The following is a 17,457-nucleotide window of genomic DNA, read 5'->3' on the forward strand; positions in this document are numbered from 1 at the left end:
ATCAATATTAATGGATCTCTTTTATTTGACGCTTTGATTATACGAGAATTTCGCTGAATTTTTCAACAGGGTTGCATAACAAGACTGCGGAACTTTATGCAAAATAAAAATGTACTGCATCGATTGTGGGAAGTAGGGATAAAATAAAAATTGATTACATCCCTCAATGTAATATTCTTTTCTAATCCTTTACTGTTCTATATTTCGCCCAACCAATTTCTTTATAAATGCATAAAAATCCGCAGTGTAATTATACAAACCGAAACTTGGCACTTAACCTAACAATCGAAAAATGTATTAAAATTTTGTCAGGCAATAACTATTTTCTAGTGAGAGAAAAGTATTGAAAAAAATGGCGTCATTTCGAAAGAAAGTTTTCATTTTTCGGTGGAGGATTTCACTTTTGATTGCTACTCGAGGGTGATGAAGGATAATATAATATAAATAGTTCGCTATAACAGAATAGGGCATCATGTCAAATGGTTAACCTTTACTACGAGTATAATGATAATCTCTAGCAATCATAACGAAAACTTTACCTTGAGTTCTGATTGCCAAATCATTTTTCGACAATGGTTTGTAGACACGCGATATATTTAAATACATCATTCATGGCATTTATCGATAAAAGGCCATTCGATGAGATAAACGGAAGGTCAAAGTACATAGACATCGCGTGGTGTGCATATATAGCATTATCAGAAGCAAACGCAACACGTCCTTGTGACATTGAGACCAGACAAATGTGTCGCAACTACTTCAGATAATCTATCTTTACCCTTAATCACGTTAACTACTTGTCAATAAGTAATTCTACACTACGTCCTAAATAGCATGAAGACATCTTATCGTATCTACATAAGTACAACCAATAAGAAACCGAAAATCATTCTGTCAAATAAATCAAGCGTCTATCATTATTGAGATTTTCAATGTGAAAAACACTTTCATTTACTATGTATAACATATTTTTGGCTAAAGCGGTCACTCAACTTCTCTGATTCTATGTGGCGTGCGATGTCAAACTGTCAATCGGCAAACGTAAACATTGGGACTACGAGAGCATATGGTATGGTCATTTTTGTGGATCTAGTTCCAACATTTATCGTTCGCCAGCGTAGAGGGCGTAAGAAATCGGGTTGTTGTTAACAATGTCGGTATTACAGATCGAAAGATGCGAAACCCCACCCACCGACCAGATACTATTAATTAAATCTTTAATTAAAGACTGCTAGCCTTATGGAAGATCGTGTCACTCGAATACTACGGTGTTTTCTTACGCCCTCTAGGATGTATTCTGGCTGGAGTAAAAAACAGAAGGCCATCGACATGATCTCGTCGGACAGTAGTTGGGCAATAAAGTTTATAGGCTAGCGCTAGCAGTCAGTACAAGACATAGACATATAGAGATAGACTGCGCGGCCTGAACGAAGCGCTGAAGTCCACAATGGCGGCATGCGAGAGAGAGAGAGCATTAGCCGGGGTCCATAGCGCTCTCTTTCTAATTGATGTGTCGACACATCATATAGAAAGAGAGCGCTATGGACCCCGGCTAATGCTCTCTCTCTCACTCTTTGTACCGCGCGCCGCCATTGTGGGCTTCAACTCGCCCATAAGACGGCGCAGTCTATCTCTATATGTCTATGGTACAAGAGAAGTCATGAACTCTGAAGTCTGAAGCTCTATTCCTAAAATAGTTCCAAAAAGAAAATCTTGCCCCGTAACGTACGTTGAAGCCAACATATGTATATTGTTTGTATGTACAAAGTACGAAGTAACCCATGACTCTCCTCCACCATATATGAACTCCAGGCTATTATTAGTTCAACTCAAAATTAATCTACCTTTGAGAGTATAGCTAGAACACAAATGCGAAATTATAATTTTCCCAGATACATATAAATATATGATTACAACTTTATTAATTTATTTTACAATTACTTTCGACACATTAATGTTATTTTATTGTAAAAATGGTTTATTTTTTGTAATATTCTCCTTGATTTCGTATAATTGCTTTAAAATCATTATATATTATAGACTAATAAAATAATGTAAGTTCGTTTCAGACAAAAATATGTAACACAAAAATAAAATGGTTCGATAGTTTAGGAATCATTCTAACGTGATCACATAATTTCTTTGTTATAAAGATATTTTTTATATTCCATAGAAATATGGAAGTACACGTGGTTACCGGATTAAGAACACGGTTCACGCATGCGCGAGGACTCGTCACGAAAGGGGCAAAGCCGTCGCCGTCGGTCTTGTAAAACCCATGGAGACCGAGAATAGATCCATTATTTTGTACCGCATCCTCGAGAACGTTTGTGCCAATTTAAGTACTTTTTACTTACTGTCATGTGAATACAAAAAGAGATTTCTGCAAAGAAACATCTACGGAAACAATAATGCTTCAAAGTTTCAAGTAAAATTCGTTCCTACAATGGAATATTGTCATTATACCAAAGTGGTGATAATTCAGTATTTTATATTTTAATAAGCCATTGATTGACCTAAGACTGACTGTGAAATATAATTATACATACTGACATATAGACTGAAAGATTCTACCAGTTATACAGTTATACTGAAATCTTCAGTACATATACTTAACAAATGAATAAAGAATTATTTCAAAATAAACAACAGTATTATGAGTATGATGGTAGAGATACCTAAGTCAACTATATATATATATAAATATAAGTTCTCAATTAAATAAATTGAAGAGAGATTATTATTCACAGTGAGAGTGTTCGAAACATTATGTGATAGAATTACAAAATGATATACTGTGAAAACCCCAATGTTAACCGAATGTATTAAGTTTGTATTTAAACGCATTAATCAAACAAACTGTTCGATAAAAATGATTAAAATGTTATAGTAACAATCTTCATGACAAATTAAATTGTTTAATGAGATATACTATATACAAAATCATTTCGTATTTATAAAACTAGTATGTTACAGTACAATGACTAAAGAAAGAAGAAATTTTTAATACGTATTTTTCAGTGATATTTAGTTAATAAATAAAAGAGAATGTTCCGTTCATATACCAGAAAAGAGCCATGATCTTCGACATGACTTGTTTCGTCTCGTGTTCGCTGACCATCAAAAAGAGTTTTGAACGAAAAGAATCGAATTAATGATTTTATTGACAAATGAAAAGAACGATCATATCAATTTGTATCGTGTTGTTACACTTGATAAAGTTTAAATTTTCGACAATGCACGTGTTATGTAATTCATTGGCGTAGGCTCTAAGCTTTTAATATCAAACTGATTGAAAAGAGATTGCCAAAGAAAGAATCGATACATAAAATATAATCTGAAATTTCAATGTAAATAAAGACACTTGTACATATGGGTTTCTCTAAGATGATTAAACGTTTGCTGTACGCAAACTTTGCATCTTGTAGCTCTAAGGTAATAGGAATATTAGCACCGTTAACGATACCACCTTTGCATATCACATTTTTGTATTACTTTTGGCAAGAATATTCGAGGGATGTAGACAAACAGTACTGCTCGTGTTCATGTTGGGACACAGTGTTCAAAGGTAAAATTTATGCTATATTGTTAGAAAATTGCTTCTAGAATGCTTTAAACATATTTTGCTTTCTTTTTCCAGGATCATACGAATCTGGTATTGCTTCTTACAAACACATGTACTTCAATGCCACTACGAACACTCTAAAAATATGGATAACCATTGTAATTGGAATAATCCTGTTCTACGAGACATTGAAACACTTAACGTGGCTAGCATTTCAGAATCGTCTCAGATACAGCATGACGATACTATTTATCACTGCTATTTTCTCTCACTATTATACTTGGTGGGTTTATATGAATTACTGGAACGATGAATTCTATTCTCAGTGGTACCATCAGTTATTTTTCTCCGTCACCGAACTGGTATCTACTATCCTGGTTGTACATTTGGCAGATACTAAGAATCCAATCACGCATAGAAAAGCCTTCGGCATTGCTGCAATAGCTATTCTACATATTGTAGCGGGTGGTTGGGATCAATTTGTTGCTAATGTTGTTAGAGGGGAAGGTTACGCACATCAGGTAATACCCTTTACAATCTACATTAATTATAAAGCATTATTCGATGTAATAGTGAAGACATTTCTAACTTGGTACAGTTGCTTCTGTGGGAGCTGTTTTATTAATTAAATCTCGAAGAAATTTACTTATGATAATCAGTAGACTGCGGATATTTATGCAATTATAGCTTTTGAAAATTTTCAAAGAATGCTAGAAAATAAAATTGTACAGAATTTACTACGATTTTAATTCATTTCGGATCTACAAAGACTACTACCACTGAAAATAAGATTTTACATGATTCCACTTTCTTAAACTTGATCTAGAAAAATGGAAAATTGCATAATCATACGCAGTCTAATAACACTGTCCAACATATTTCAACTTTTCTTATGTTCCCAATATATTGTTGGGTGGATCTTGTAGAGATTTGTATTTTGCGTCTGAAAAATACTGAATATTGTACCGAGTGTTTCACAAGATCAATAATTATTATAACCGATAACGTAAACTAATTTCGATTAATTCGTTACGATCGACAAAACGGAATATTTACCCCTAATAATAACAACTTATATTTGATAGGTGGTGCGAGATCTAGGGTTCATGATCCCAGATATTCTGCATGTCGGTATTCCTTTATGGGCAATTAAGTGGAAAAACATATACAATCTTCCAGGCTCAACCAAAAGGGATCCTAGTATCAAAAGGGATTTGGCATACATGTTAGGGATGATATGTATAGGATTGTGCATTTGTGCCATATTGTAATATCTAAACAGTTGCAATGCCTAAGAATTGTGTCTTACAGATTAATAGTAAACATTTCACTTGATTTTTGTCATAGAAATTGAGAAGTTGCTATTACATCAACTGAACTTTATTCAGTTGTAAAAAGATAGCTACACGAATTTTTTTTTATAATGGTGTCGATATCATAGTGAAAAGCAGTAGTAACTTGATTTATGTGGTTAATAGTTTACAGTATTTTTATTGATAGTAGATTGATCAAAACTTGTTTCATCATGGATACGATGTACAAGGTTTTGAATAACATTAAATGGTTGTTATGTAGAACTTTTTAAATAGTTGAACAAATTATAAAATAGTATACAGAAAATTTAGTGTGACCTTAGAATATTTATCAGGTAAAATAATTGTCTAAATCACATTATTCAATACAGTAAAATATCAACTGATTGACTAAATGATGCAAAATCAAGTTCACGTTACTCCGGAATGTTTTCGAACAAAGGTTTATTTATTTTTTCACATTTCGATTTACAATATAATTGGAAATTGATTTATTAACTTAATTTTATTTATTTATTCGTTAATAATTTATTGGTCAAACTGCTTAGTAGTATTAACTTCAAATACCTGTAGAGTACAATTTGCTCATTAGATATAGTAGATCCTCTTAGATTCCATTTAGAATGCATTCCTCATTTTGTTTCAATTATAGAAAAAAAGTATGCTTTAAGTTCTTTTATTAAAATTTGAATGTTTACGTTTTCTATAGAAATGGAAATTACATGGTAAGGTACATACAAAAAATGTTATGTAAAATGTGAATAATTTCTAATCACAATCAGTTCATATTTTTGTATATTAAAATTTTTTTATAAGAAACAATTACTTAAATAACAATTCTCATTGAATAACAAAATATAAAAGAATGATGACAAATTCAACAAAGTCGTGTACAAAGTGTCTTACGCAGGTGATACCATTCAATTTCTGGACCTTACTGTAATTCTACAAAAATAATTTGTATACAGCTGAATTGTATTTAACATGTTCCGAACAGATGCGGTAATTCTACAATTCTCTATCTTAAAATCTGGTAGATCTACCTGGCAGTACCTGGTCTATTTGAAACGCGCATAAGTTCTATTAATCAGTATTTTCCTATACATGTTTAATATTTTTTCGATATACGTAACTAATAAAAATTTGGAGTAACAAATGTGAATTGACAGAGAATGCTTATTCATTATGAAAAATACGATGTTTCGTAATTTCAATACTTTGCACGCATCTCGTTTACAAAATAAAAAAGAAAACAACATTCGTACCCTAAAAAAATGTTGACTGACTGAAATGATACTAACTTGAATCTAGTTTAATTTTGGTCCTAAAATTCCACAGCGACACTTACGTGAGACACTCTGTACAAATATAAATTTATATATTGCGTTTTAGAATAACTAAATTTTATTATATTTGTGATACTATATATTTACTATATCAAACCGCCTACATATACATTTTAAAAGGAATACATATATCTACGTATACTTATAATTATCTTGAAAATGCCTAATTTAAAATATTAGTGAATGTATATTCTTAGTTTAGAAAATGATACTTGTCAGAGCCTAAGATGCGGTTTAAAAATGTCTGAACTGTGAGATTAGAGAAATATTGATTAATTTATTTTTGCATGTTGAATGCAGTACTTAAATATCAAAACAATTTCATGCCTTTATAGTACTTAATGCATTTGTTGGAATTATTAAATGGATTATAGTTACAAATTGTGTCAACAAAAAACATATCATATATATAGTATTTGTAGCGTATTTCTTAAAACTAAAGACTTATTATGGAAACAAACATGTATAAAATGATTATTGGTAGAAATGGAGTGTCTTTGCTAACGAACATAAGGCTATAACAAAGTGCCTACATGCAACATTAATTACGTTCAGAAATGTTATCATTTAACATATTGAATATAATATTAAATACATATAATCATAGCAAACATGAATTGAGAATTTAGTTTTTAGAAATAAGCGATTTGAGTCGTATATAAAAATCAAACACAGTTTAACGAATTTCTTTTTATGGCCAATAAACATAAGCCTATTTTTATTAGTGATCTGAGTGCCAACTTTTATATATGGTGTAGTAACATATTCTTTTAAACATAGCATAATAAATTTAATTTATTGTAATAACGTATTGTAATTTCAAATTTTATTGTTGCTTATTATTATACATATATATTCGTATTCAAAATGTGAAGGAAGATAACATTATCACCTAACATTAAATATAGTTTTTTACCAGACTTTGGGCACTTATGCATTTATATTAAAGCGCAACAAAGTAAGAAATTACTAAAAGTTTAATAAAATACGAACTCCACTTTTTAAACAAATAAGCCTATTCACAAAGGTGAACAATTTTTTTAGCACTGATTTTTATACGATCATATACATTATAAATGTTTGAATTTTCATAAACATCCATGGTCTAATAATTAACAGGTAATATTGATCTTCGGCATATCAAAATTTGTGATACACAATCACTTTTGCATCACTCATAAATATTTTTAATATCTCTTAATATATACGCGCGAAATGATCTTTCCAGTTGACAATTTATTTCGATATTTTTAATCTATTTTGCGTCCGTTTACGTTTTACGTGTTAAGGAAACATCACGATAATTGTAAAACTGAATCTTAAAATGTTGGTAGAAGTGTGACACATATAAGTAGAATGAATAAATTTATAATAGATTTTACAGCATTCGTAAGTTTTACTGATTTTAAATAATATAATTCATCCGCGAAAATGCGTTACACAAATGATTGTAAATAAGTTCTAATTGTAAATAAAATTTGTAAAACTCGGTTTTAAAAAGTTAGTGAACTAATGTATTTGAAAATAATAAAATTTTTAATAAACCCTACACTTTGCAGACTCTTTCTATTCCTATCAAATTGAACCATAATTTTTAACTCAACATATTTGTAACAGAAATTGAAGGAGTAAATGATAATGATAAATGATGAAGAGAAAAATTTGTAACCATTATACATGTTCTCCAATAACTATACATTAACAAAACTAAAGTAGAATTTCATATCGGTTTAAAGGAAATTAATAACATATTTATTAGACTCTGTTCTGAATCTTCATCACGAGTCTGACACGATCTTATAGGGCCTACACTATAAAACTTTAGAAAATCGAGGAGTGCGTATACGCAAAAACAATCAAAAATATACCTACCTGTTTTTACGGACGTGATTTCCTTGCTATTTTTTAGAGAAAGCCTTTCTTTAACCCCTTGCCCTATAGTAGACATTATTCAGTGCAGTGAGTCCATTATACTTTAAATTATAAAAAATACCAATTAGGGCGCTAATAATTATTAATTTTTGTTGTTAATTATTGAGACCTTTTGAGTCCCTTCGTTTTCTTTTTTTGTTAAGAACTCGACGTAAATACGAACGTTATAATAAAAAAAAAAAGTTTGCGGCTTTTCGAGAAATAAGATCACAATGGTTTTGGAAAGAGCGAGACAAACGATTTTTTGAATCCATATTTATTAAGCTAAAGATTTTAAAACTAATAAAATAAAAACACTACCCGAATGATATGTTTCAGTTCCTTCAAAAACCAGATGATCAATTAAATAATAATTGAAATAAACGACAATTAAAAATAATGTTACCTTGTTTATCCCTTCGCCAGCTTCTAGAATGGTAGAAATTTCGTAATATTAATATTACGACATTCTCCTTATACATATAAGTGAGTGAATATAGTGAGTGCAGATCGCAGAAATTGCGATCGCCGATCTTTTCATATTTACTGTTACACACTAATAATTATCTTTATACTTTAACGTAATTTTTATCGCATCAATTATGTCGCATTAATTGACGCAAATGAAAGTCATATCTTACTTATTTTCCAATAAATTTATTAAGTAAGTGTCGCGAATAATGTACGAGAAAACAGGAAATATCGTTTAAAAATAATGTAGCATTTGATTTGCACGAAGGAAAGATAAAATTTCGATAAAAGTGTTACGGTGCCATTGAACTCCTTATTTTGAGTGGACACGGAACCGTACGTATATCACGTTCAAAAAATAACGCATATCAGTTTCTGATAATGTTTAAAACACCGTTGCGCATGGCAAGTGAAAAGTAACAATTCTGAAAGCAGCTTTAGAGTTACAGAGAAAAGCGCAGGCCTCGAATCGATCCTTCACCCCGAAAGTGTCCAAAGAACAACCCCGGCCGACGACTCTCTCTTCTCGACCCAACAACAGTTCGAAAGCACCCGAAAGCTAACATGGCGCTCAACTTTGTAGCTACTTATAAAGTTTTGGTGCTCGGTGACTCGAATGTCGGGAAAACCTGTGTTGTTCATCGTTATTGTGATGAACGTTACTACGACACATTCATTTCGACCATAGGTGAGCAGCCTGTCGGCCTCCTGCTTTCTTTCAAATAGATCTTTAATGATCATCTGATAGCTCGTTTACAATCATTTCTAGGGAATTCTTTCGATTACCAGTTGCACATTTTTGTTAATAGAAAATTACTCGATTCACAATGGATTTCTCAGTATTCAATTCCATTTATTTACGACGATCTTTCAATACTTCAGCTGTGATGTCAAGCATTTTGTTTCTTTAAATTGAACACCTAACTAGAGATGAGGTCTTGACATGTCTTTATATAATTTGTGTCCTCGTATAATGATGTACGTTTAATAGATGTTTTAATGAATTGAATTATTGAACAGCTGGTTCATTTTTTATTAATGGAAAACACAAATAGCATGTCAACCCTTTAGAAGTGGTAGCAAGCACATATACGGTTTTCTTACTTGTTAAATAATCGTATTTGTTTCTGTTCATACGTATTTGTTTCTGTTCGTATTTTAGAAATTTTCTTCATAACCATTGGCTTTAATAAATCGTGCTTGCATCCGTGTTTTACTCACCTTTCATTCGTGTTGACAGGTGTGAATTATTTCACTTGAAATTTTTAAATTAGATCCTTGAACGACAACTTTTGTTTACGACGGTATTGTTCTTCTTAACAGAACACTGGTGGCATTCTATATATTTTAACACTAAAACTACCGAGCACTGAAAACGATTGAAATGTTTTAACCGATAGAACTGACAAGGCTCTGTTTGTTTAGAATTCGTGTAATTTTTATTTCAATATGTGTTTGGATAAAGAAACTTGTCGAATCAATTTCCATGTAAGCAACGTCATCATTTCAATAATTAAAAAATGAAGAATGTAAGTCCGGTCATTTGATCGGCAGCGCGTAGGTTACTGTTAAAATGAAAACGCGACATTTGTTGTATCGAGGAAGTGCAACAAAGTCATTTTTGACGAATGATGAATAAAATTACCGTGGGAAGAAATTTAATTAAATTTTTTTGGGGAATTCAAATAATTTTTTAATTGAAAAAATAATTTTTACATCTGAAATGTTGGATTGAAAAGGCTGGTCAAGTGTATATTACTATGTAGTAAGACAAAATTATGAAAAATTGATATACAAGATTTTCATGTGTGTAATATTGAAGAATCTAGTAAGCTATAAATGTGGTCAATTTATAAATTTTAGATATAAAAATGTATGTTATACTTGGAACATTGATTATAAGTATATTATGTTTTATACAATGTACAATTATTATATAATTGTTGTACTATGAATATTCTATGAAAATAAGAACACATTTCAATTTATCAAGTGCGTAAGAATATTTCGATCTTCCTAAATGTTCAGCGATGTTCATATGATGTTATTTTCAATGTTCTAAGATGATCGTACGTTTTTCGTCGTACGAATTTCTAAATAATACTTTGATTGGTCTATTTTGCAATCGCAATGAGTTTTAAAATAAACGAATGAATCAACAGGTCTCGATTTTAAACAAAAAATAATTAATCTGGATGGAACGCGAATTAAGCTTCAAATTTGGTGAGTAAATCTGTATACATATTTATGATTCGATGTTCATTTTAATACATATTAATATGTACAAAACAACAATTACAGTTAATGATCATATACATATACACTGCACCTAACCATAATATAGATAAACCAAATGATTTAACAATTAAAAGAATCTTTAGTTCAGTTGAAAAATGTGATCAACATTTGAATTACTTATCATCCGCAAATAGTTAAATAAATAATTTATGATTAAGCAAATTGAACCGTGTTGACCGATGTTCTTAAGAAGGAATTTGTTTGATGCACGAAGAAGTGATTAATTACTTTTATTCATAATTATCTTGTTAAAGGGATGCTGCTGGCCAAGAACGATTCCGCACGTTAACCACTGCGTATTATCGCGGTGCTATGGGTATTCTACTTATGTACGATGTTACCAGATTAGAAAGCTTTACTCACCTGGAATATTGGCTACGAAGCATTCAAGAGGTAAGGATTTTTATTTTAAAATAAATAAATGGATTTTTGGCAATTTACAGATTCATTAATTCATGGTGTCGTGTTTAAAATAATATTCCAAGTTAGCCTTGTTAGGAGCGAGACGCGTGGCCGGGTTGAGGGGGCGTACCCTTCGAAACTTGGCCGTCGCGAGTACATAAATCCGAGCGCTGACTTACGTCTTCATAAAAATAATCGTTCATCTTTCTCTTTACAGTATGCATCACCGGATGTGGTGAAGGTATTGGCAGCGAATAAATGCGACGTCACGACGCACAGAGTTGTCGATGCCGAGAAAGGGCAAATTATAGCAGACAATTTTGACATGCCTTTCTTCGAAGTGTCTTGCAAAGAAAACATTAACATCGAAGAAGCGTTTCTTGCCTTAGCTAGAAGAATACGAGAACAACAAGGAAGTCGGGTATTGTTATTTATATTATTCAACAGGAACTATAATCGTAACAAGTACTCTCCAAACTACAAAATACAATATATATTTATGGTATTGTATTTTTCAATAAAAATTATTTTTCCATTTCATGAGAGACATCATTTTTGAAAAAATTCGCAACTTTTCGTAGGTACGATTAGTAAGTGCGAAACGTTATAGCGCGCATATTGTTCCCCAAATGTTATAGCGTGGCATTATGTAAATCAGGCCCGGGCAACTTCTTCCCCGCTGTCGCTTCTCGAGTTCCACTACCGGTGTACCGGTTCCCCCACTATCGACTACTTCATATTGCCCCTACACACCCCTAATCTCCTCAACCTCCTCCTACACTCCACAAGAATTTCGTGGAGAGGATCCACGAGTGGGGAGACGAGTCTGCGGCTCGCGACCTGCAAGTTGCTCAGGCCTGATATAAACGGAGTTCTACTGTATTTACCTTTACTCTTTTGCTAGATATGCTGTTTTCAGGCGAGTTTATTGGAAGCTGCTGATGGGGAACGAGCCGACAGTGTGATCAAAGTCGTCGATCAATCTCAGTCGCCGACTCAGCAAGGCGAAGCTGGAGCTTGCTCTTGTCAATCCCTTTAATCAAGGCGTGCTCCGAAATCGAAAGAACAAGATACACTCGTTCCGGACAAGATTTTACCTGTGCGAAATGAGAATAAAACGAGAGCCGCGTCTCTATGTATATGTAAGTGTACATACCCATGATGCGAATGACTTTGAACTAACATGTTCCTTCGCTCCGAAAGTGGAACTGGAAACGCAACGAGGAGATAGGACGGGAGTCTTTGTATCGGAAAGTAGAATGTAAATGTGTTTACCATAGAAGAGCAGAAGTTTTTTACAGAATTCTTCGTGGTTTATACGACGAAAGGTACTGAAGTCGTTCAGTTGACTGAGCGAATGACGTAGCGCAGGCCTGTCTAACTTCTTCGTCGCGAGCCACACGATCCCCACCATTAAACTAGTTAAGCTCCTCCAGTACTTCTGACGGTACGATCGCCGACCGTATCGAATAGGGGGAGCGCGTCACCACCCACCTTAGCGGAGTGAAGAAGTGGGGGGCGACATGTAGCTGGCGGGCCGCGAGTTGGACAGGTTTGACGTAGCGGAAGTTTTGATTCGGATGGCAAACTGGTAATTTCGGCGATTAACGTGATATATTACAAACAATTATCGTAAAACTTTTGCACCTTCGTTGTGACTTTTGAGCGGCGAAACAGTGATGATTCATTGAACTGCAAGATCACACCTAGAGTAAAGTTAACTGTTTAAGAAAGGCACAAATATGCTCTATCGTTAAGCATCCATTGCTGAAAAGACTTAGTAGAAGAAGCATGGAAGCTTATTTCCTTTCACATGCTAGAGTCTGCCCAATCCTACTTCTTCTTTCTCATAATTGTTGCTGGAGTTGTCAGCTTCATCTATTCTTGTCTAAATGATGTAATTAGGGGACGCCTCGCTGATTTCGTAGACCTTGAAGCATATTTTCAAGGTCAGCGAATCTTATATGTTGACCTTGACAACGTATTTCAAGGTCGTCGAAATCGATGACGAGTCCCTTAATGTAAATACATACCACATTTCATTTTTTCGTTCAGTCTTCACACGAATTACAAACTATTCATATATTTTATTTAATATTTATTTTATTCAGGAGAGTTATAAAACAAAAGAAAATTGAATAAGCATTGCAATATTAATTGTATCTCTTAGAAGTTACAATGGTATCATTCGATTTTAACATTTACGGCAATACTTAGACGTTGTTTCGAATTTAAGAAATGTCATTCGTACAGTGCAACGGACATTTTTCTTAGCAAATCGGAAATTTTAACCGAACGATTGTCATTTTTTATTCTAATGAGAGGATAGGTTGTTTTTACGATCGTATCAAATAGGTTTTACTATTCTACGAGGTATAAAAATTGTTCCAATTTCATACGTTATCAAAGTAAAAGGTATGTTCTCACTTTGAAATACAACCATTTTGTTGTCGACTGTCTCATCTTCATACTTTAAGACAGGCCCGGGCAACTTCTTCTCCGCTGTCGCTTCACGACCAGTGTAGCGGTTCCTCCACTATCACTGTACCAGTGCTTCGTCTCGCGTGTCTGCGAGGAGATACGGCCTCCCATGTAATGTATACAGTCTCCGCAACCCACTCCTACACTTCAGAGGAGTTTGGTGGGGAGACACAGGAGTAGGGAGGGGAGTCGTTTGTGCCTGGCGAGCCGCAAGTTGCCCAGACCGACTTCAAGATGAAAAAAATAAGGAAACCATTTACGTATTTTCAAATACAATAACTGCTAAACGAAGAGTGACTACTAAAGGTAAACAAACTGGACAAAAGTCAGCATTTCGAATAAACAACTAATAAATGTGATTACCCACCTCAATGACTTAAATTGTAAGTATGAATTAGTATTAATACTTTTTATGAAGGATATATATTATAACTGCTAACTTTTCAAAAACTGAAATTTTTCAATATAAAAACTAAACAGATATGAACAAAATTATTAATGTGTCTTTGTTCTACAAACAATTTGTCCAGGTCTCAACGCATACAAAACTTATACATAACATAACAATCGTCTTTTATACATATAAATCATGGTAATCATTTCCATCATCGTCGATTAGACACTACGAAAAGGCCTAAACGAACAGTATGCACATGGTACTATCAACATGACATTTTTCCTTGTTTGAGACATGAATCTCATTAATGAATTGCGCCTGTTCATGTATATTCATATTTTTATAATACTTAATTGCACATCTCTACGATAATTGATACAGTTTAAAATGCATTTGAACTATGTTTTTAATTAAAACATTTTAATTATAATAACAACTTTGACTGGAAGTTGTTCGACACTGATACTGTCACCTTTCGTATTCCTCTTATTTTAAGCTGGCAGAAAAAATAACGCCTTTTTATTGTGCCTACTGTGATAATTAGAGAACAACAGAAGTGTGAGAAAAACGAAAGGATTGGTTTTTCCATCGCATACTCTTGTAAGAATAATTTATAATTTGTGGTAAAAAAGGAAACACGTTCGAACTGGTCGTATTACGTGATTGCTAATAATTGAACTGCGGGTTTTATGCATTTATGGCAAAAACGAGTTGGTGCAATTTAAAACAGTCTGAGCACGTCGATATACATACTATTTTCAATTGAATAAGGTCACTGAAGAAAAAGAGACATTTTAATCTTTCTTCTTGCTATTGATCCAAAGAATTGTGAAAAAATTTGTTTTCTACATTTTCGACTTATTTTTGTTTTGTAGAATCAGCCCCTTTTCGGTTCTACCACCGAATAGTGACCGATAACCCTATATAATTGAATTTATTGTAACGATATTGTTACAATATTGTTAGTTGGAGGTTTATTTAATTTTGTAAGCGATTGCAAAACGATTCGATAACGGGAAAAGAAAATTAAGCAACAGGTCTCTGCGTTACAGACTGTACATAATTAATATGTACTTCGATGGTTCTTGCCGATTGGTTCGACTGCGATCAACAAGAAACATTGGAACAGCGTGTTCCCAATGCTTTGTACTATCTGCAATGTGATTCACACACATAGCTTTTTTATACACATGTAAAACTAATTTGTATAAAAGACCACGAGGTCTCGTCGTCGTTGAAAATTTTTATAAATTGATTAAGACTATACATTAAATTGAAAAGCCGATAGACACGCGAAAAAATGGATGTTCTATATATTCATTGTATATATATAAACGAGAATGAGTTCTAAAAATTTTGTACTTCCTTGAAACGGATGCTGGCTCGTTTACCTGATTTCGTTTCTTCCCTGAAGCTGGTCTTCGGGGGAAAAAAAGGTTTCGTTGTTTCGTTCTCGAACGAGAGGATTTCTATTTAGTGACAAGTATTTCCGATATCTCTTGTGTTCCAAGCTTGTCCCATGAAAATTCTTCGATGTTTTCGTCATTGTTACTTTTCAATGAGAAATCAATTTTTAGTGGACGAACAGATCGGTTTTCGTTTCGAAAGAATTATACTTTTCTGTACGTTCGCTAAAGCAGAGTCGCCAGATTAAGACTTCTGTCTTTTTTTCACTCTACCTTCCCCTCCTACGACGCAGTTCCCCCACGCCTCCGCCACAGCCCGGTCACGTGACGCGTGACTAATCTGGTACTTACAGAGAGAGGGTAAGTTTTTCCCCTCAATTCGTGCTGCCTCCCCTCATCTGGCGACTCTGCACTGAAGGTGTTCTACAATCTAACAACGACGGAGAAACATGTGCAGTCAGTAAGATGCTTTTATCATACATTTTTATATCCTTCATGATAAAAGTATCACACGTGTTTCGTTCGAACTGTTCGACTGATAATGTTACCCTCTATGTATATGTATACACGTATACCTTTACAACTTTTTTCAGTTTGTAAAAATAATTGTATAATTTGATGTATAGATCGATATATTATAATAAAGATGCACACTTTTTGTCGACAATCGATTAGAAAAATGCACACGCATATCCCTGACTCTAAACTATGTATGTATAGCATACATACATTATACGTACTAAAAATTAGCCCTCCTTAACCATTTAATTAAAAAAAGAATCAAGTCGATATTTTCACTTTATCTGGTACACCCTGTATCCTGTATTGTGTTTCATAGAACTTTTACTTAATTTCTCATTGTTCAATGACTAACTGTTTTCAGCTCCACGATATTTGCATTAAACGGCTCATATAATTAACAGAAACCGAGCAAGGTGTCATATAAATTTATAAATGAATACGGTATTTAATCATTTATCTTGTCGTGCGCTCCAAAATATTATAAGAGTCGATTTCTTATTTGAACATGCTACCGTAATTACAGTGCTGATAAGCACTGTGTTATAAATATTTTCAAGGAAGGTAGATACCCTGAGTAGTGGCCACTGGCCACTCATCGTTATCTTCCCGGAGTTTACTCGCTTTTTGACTGTATCGGAAACCAGAGTGCGAAACATTCAATTCCAGTGAAATAAAAACAAACGTTTAAGCAAACAATTCGAAAATATTTTGGAGGATAATTTAATAATATTCTGTGACTAATAAAATAACAAACATCTACTCCGTTTTTGAACGGAGTAAACGGAGTCCGTTTAAAACGGAGTTTTGAACGCGTACGCGTCTACTTTACGTAAGTGTAATGAAAATTTTCTTCTTCCAGAATATAATCACAAATTCGCTCAATTAATAGATATTTCTCTCCTATACGATCGATTACCATCGATTACGCTTCGTTCATCATATGTTGATGCATACAACTTGCACATAACTGCGCATACCAATTGCCACGTCAAAAAGATTGTAAAAAATCTAACTATTTTGAATGTTGACTAATTTTGAATATGTCAAATTATTATAATTGAACCATTAGTATTTTATTGGTTTGTTGCATACTAAAAGATTGCACGTTTAGGTTTTCGTCTCGTTTTGCTAATTAAAATGACACCAAACTCGATATAGTTACGATCATAATCACTTCTGTAACATGCGATTAAAGTTTCGGGCGTAAAAGAGTACGGTGAACGGAAAAGAAAGAGAGGCAGAGAGAGTCGAAGTTGCTCTAGAACTGTTGCTGGGCAAATCCGACGATACTTTCATTCAAAGTTCAATAAATTGCCTAAAAAATCGTAGATCAAGTTTAAGCATT

General features: G+C 33.2%; 3 protein-coding genes across 7 annotated transcripts in view; 2 read left to right on the forward strand and 1 right to left on the reverse strand.

Moving 5' to 3' along the window:
* The window catches only part of LOC143213990 (uncharacterized), a 63,285-nt gene extending 62,240 nt beyond the window's left edge, over window positions 1-1,045 (reverse strand). For both annotated transcript variants that reach the window (XM_076434444.1, XM_076434445.1), the window contains exon 1: window positions 540-1,045. In XM_076434444.1, coding sequence (XP_076290559.1) covers window positions 540-563 — 24 coding nt within the window. In that variant the 5' untranslated portion in view covers window positions 564-1,045. The remainder of the gene's footprint in view (window positions 1-539) is intronic.
* A 630-nt stretch (window positions 1,046-1,675) lies between these two features.
* Window positions 1,676-7,808, forward strand: LOC143213984 (uncharacterized). 2 transcript variants are annotated; one of them, XM_076434433.1, is made up of 4 exons: window positions 1,676-1,725; window positions 2,174-3,568; window positions 3,641-4,086; window positions 4,651-7,808. In XM_076434433.1, the coding sequence occupies exons 2-4, from the start codon at window positions 3,373-3,375 to the stop codon at window positions 4,834-4,836; spliced, it is 828 nt and encodes a 275-aa protein (XP_076290548.1). In that variant the 5' UTR covers window positions 1,676-1,725; window positions 2,174-3,372; the 3' UTR covers window positions 4,837-7,808. The 2 variants fall into 2 exon arrangements, with proteins under 2 accessions (XP_076290548.1, XP_076290547.1); XM_076434432.1 differs by lacking the exon at window positions 1,676-1,725 and having other exon boundaries at window positions 2,121-3,568.
* Window positions 7,809-8,946: 1,138 nt separating this feature from the next.
* LOC143213985 (ras-related protein Rab-8A-like) lies at window positions 8,947-16,960 on the forward strand. 3 transcript variants are annotated; one of them, XM_076434435.1, is made up of 5 exons: window positions 8,994-9,294; window positions 10,769-10,829; window positions 11,159-11,297; window positions 11,524-11,727; window positions 12,211-16,960. In XM_076434435.1, the coding sequence occupies exons 1-5, from the start codon at window positions 9,171-9,173 to the stop codon at window positions 12,343-12,345; spliced, it is 663 nt and encodes a 220-aa protein (XP_076290550.1). In that variant the 5' UTR covers window positions 8,994-9,170; the 3' UTR covers window positions 12,346-16,960. The 3 variants fall into 3 exon arrangements, with proteins under 3 accessions (XP_076290549.1, XP_076290550.1, XP_076290551.1); XM_076434436.1 differs by having other exon boundaries at window positions 9,029-9,294; window positions 12,226-16,960; XM_076434434.1 differs by having other exon boundaries at window positions 8,947-9,294; window positions 11,524-12,349.
* The last annotated feature ends 497 nt before the right edge of the window (window positions 16,961-17,457 follow it).

Source organism: Lasioglossum baleicum, chromosome 12 (assembly GCF_051020765.1).
Source record: "Lasioglossum baleicum chromosome 12, iyLasBale1, whole genome shotgun sequence".
NCBI lineage: Eukaryota > Metazoa > Arthropoda > Insecta > Hymenoptera > Halictidae > Lasioglossum > Lasioglossum baleicum.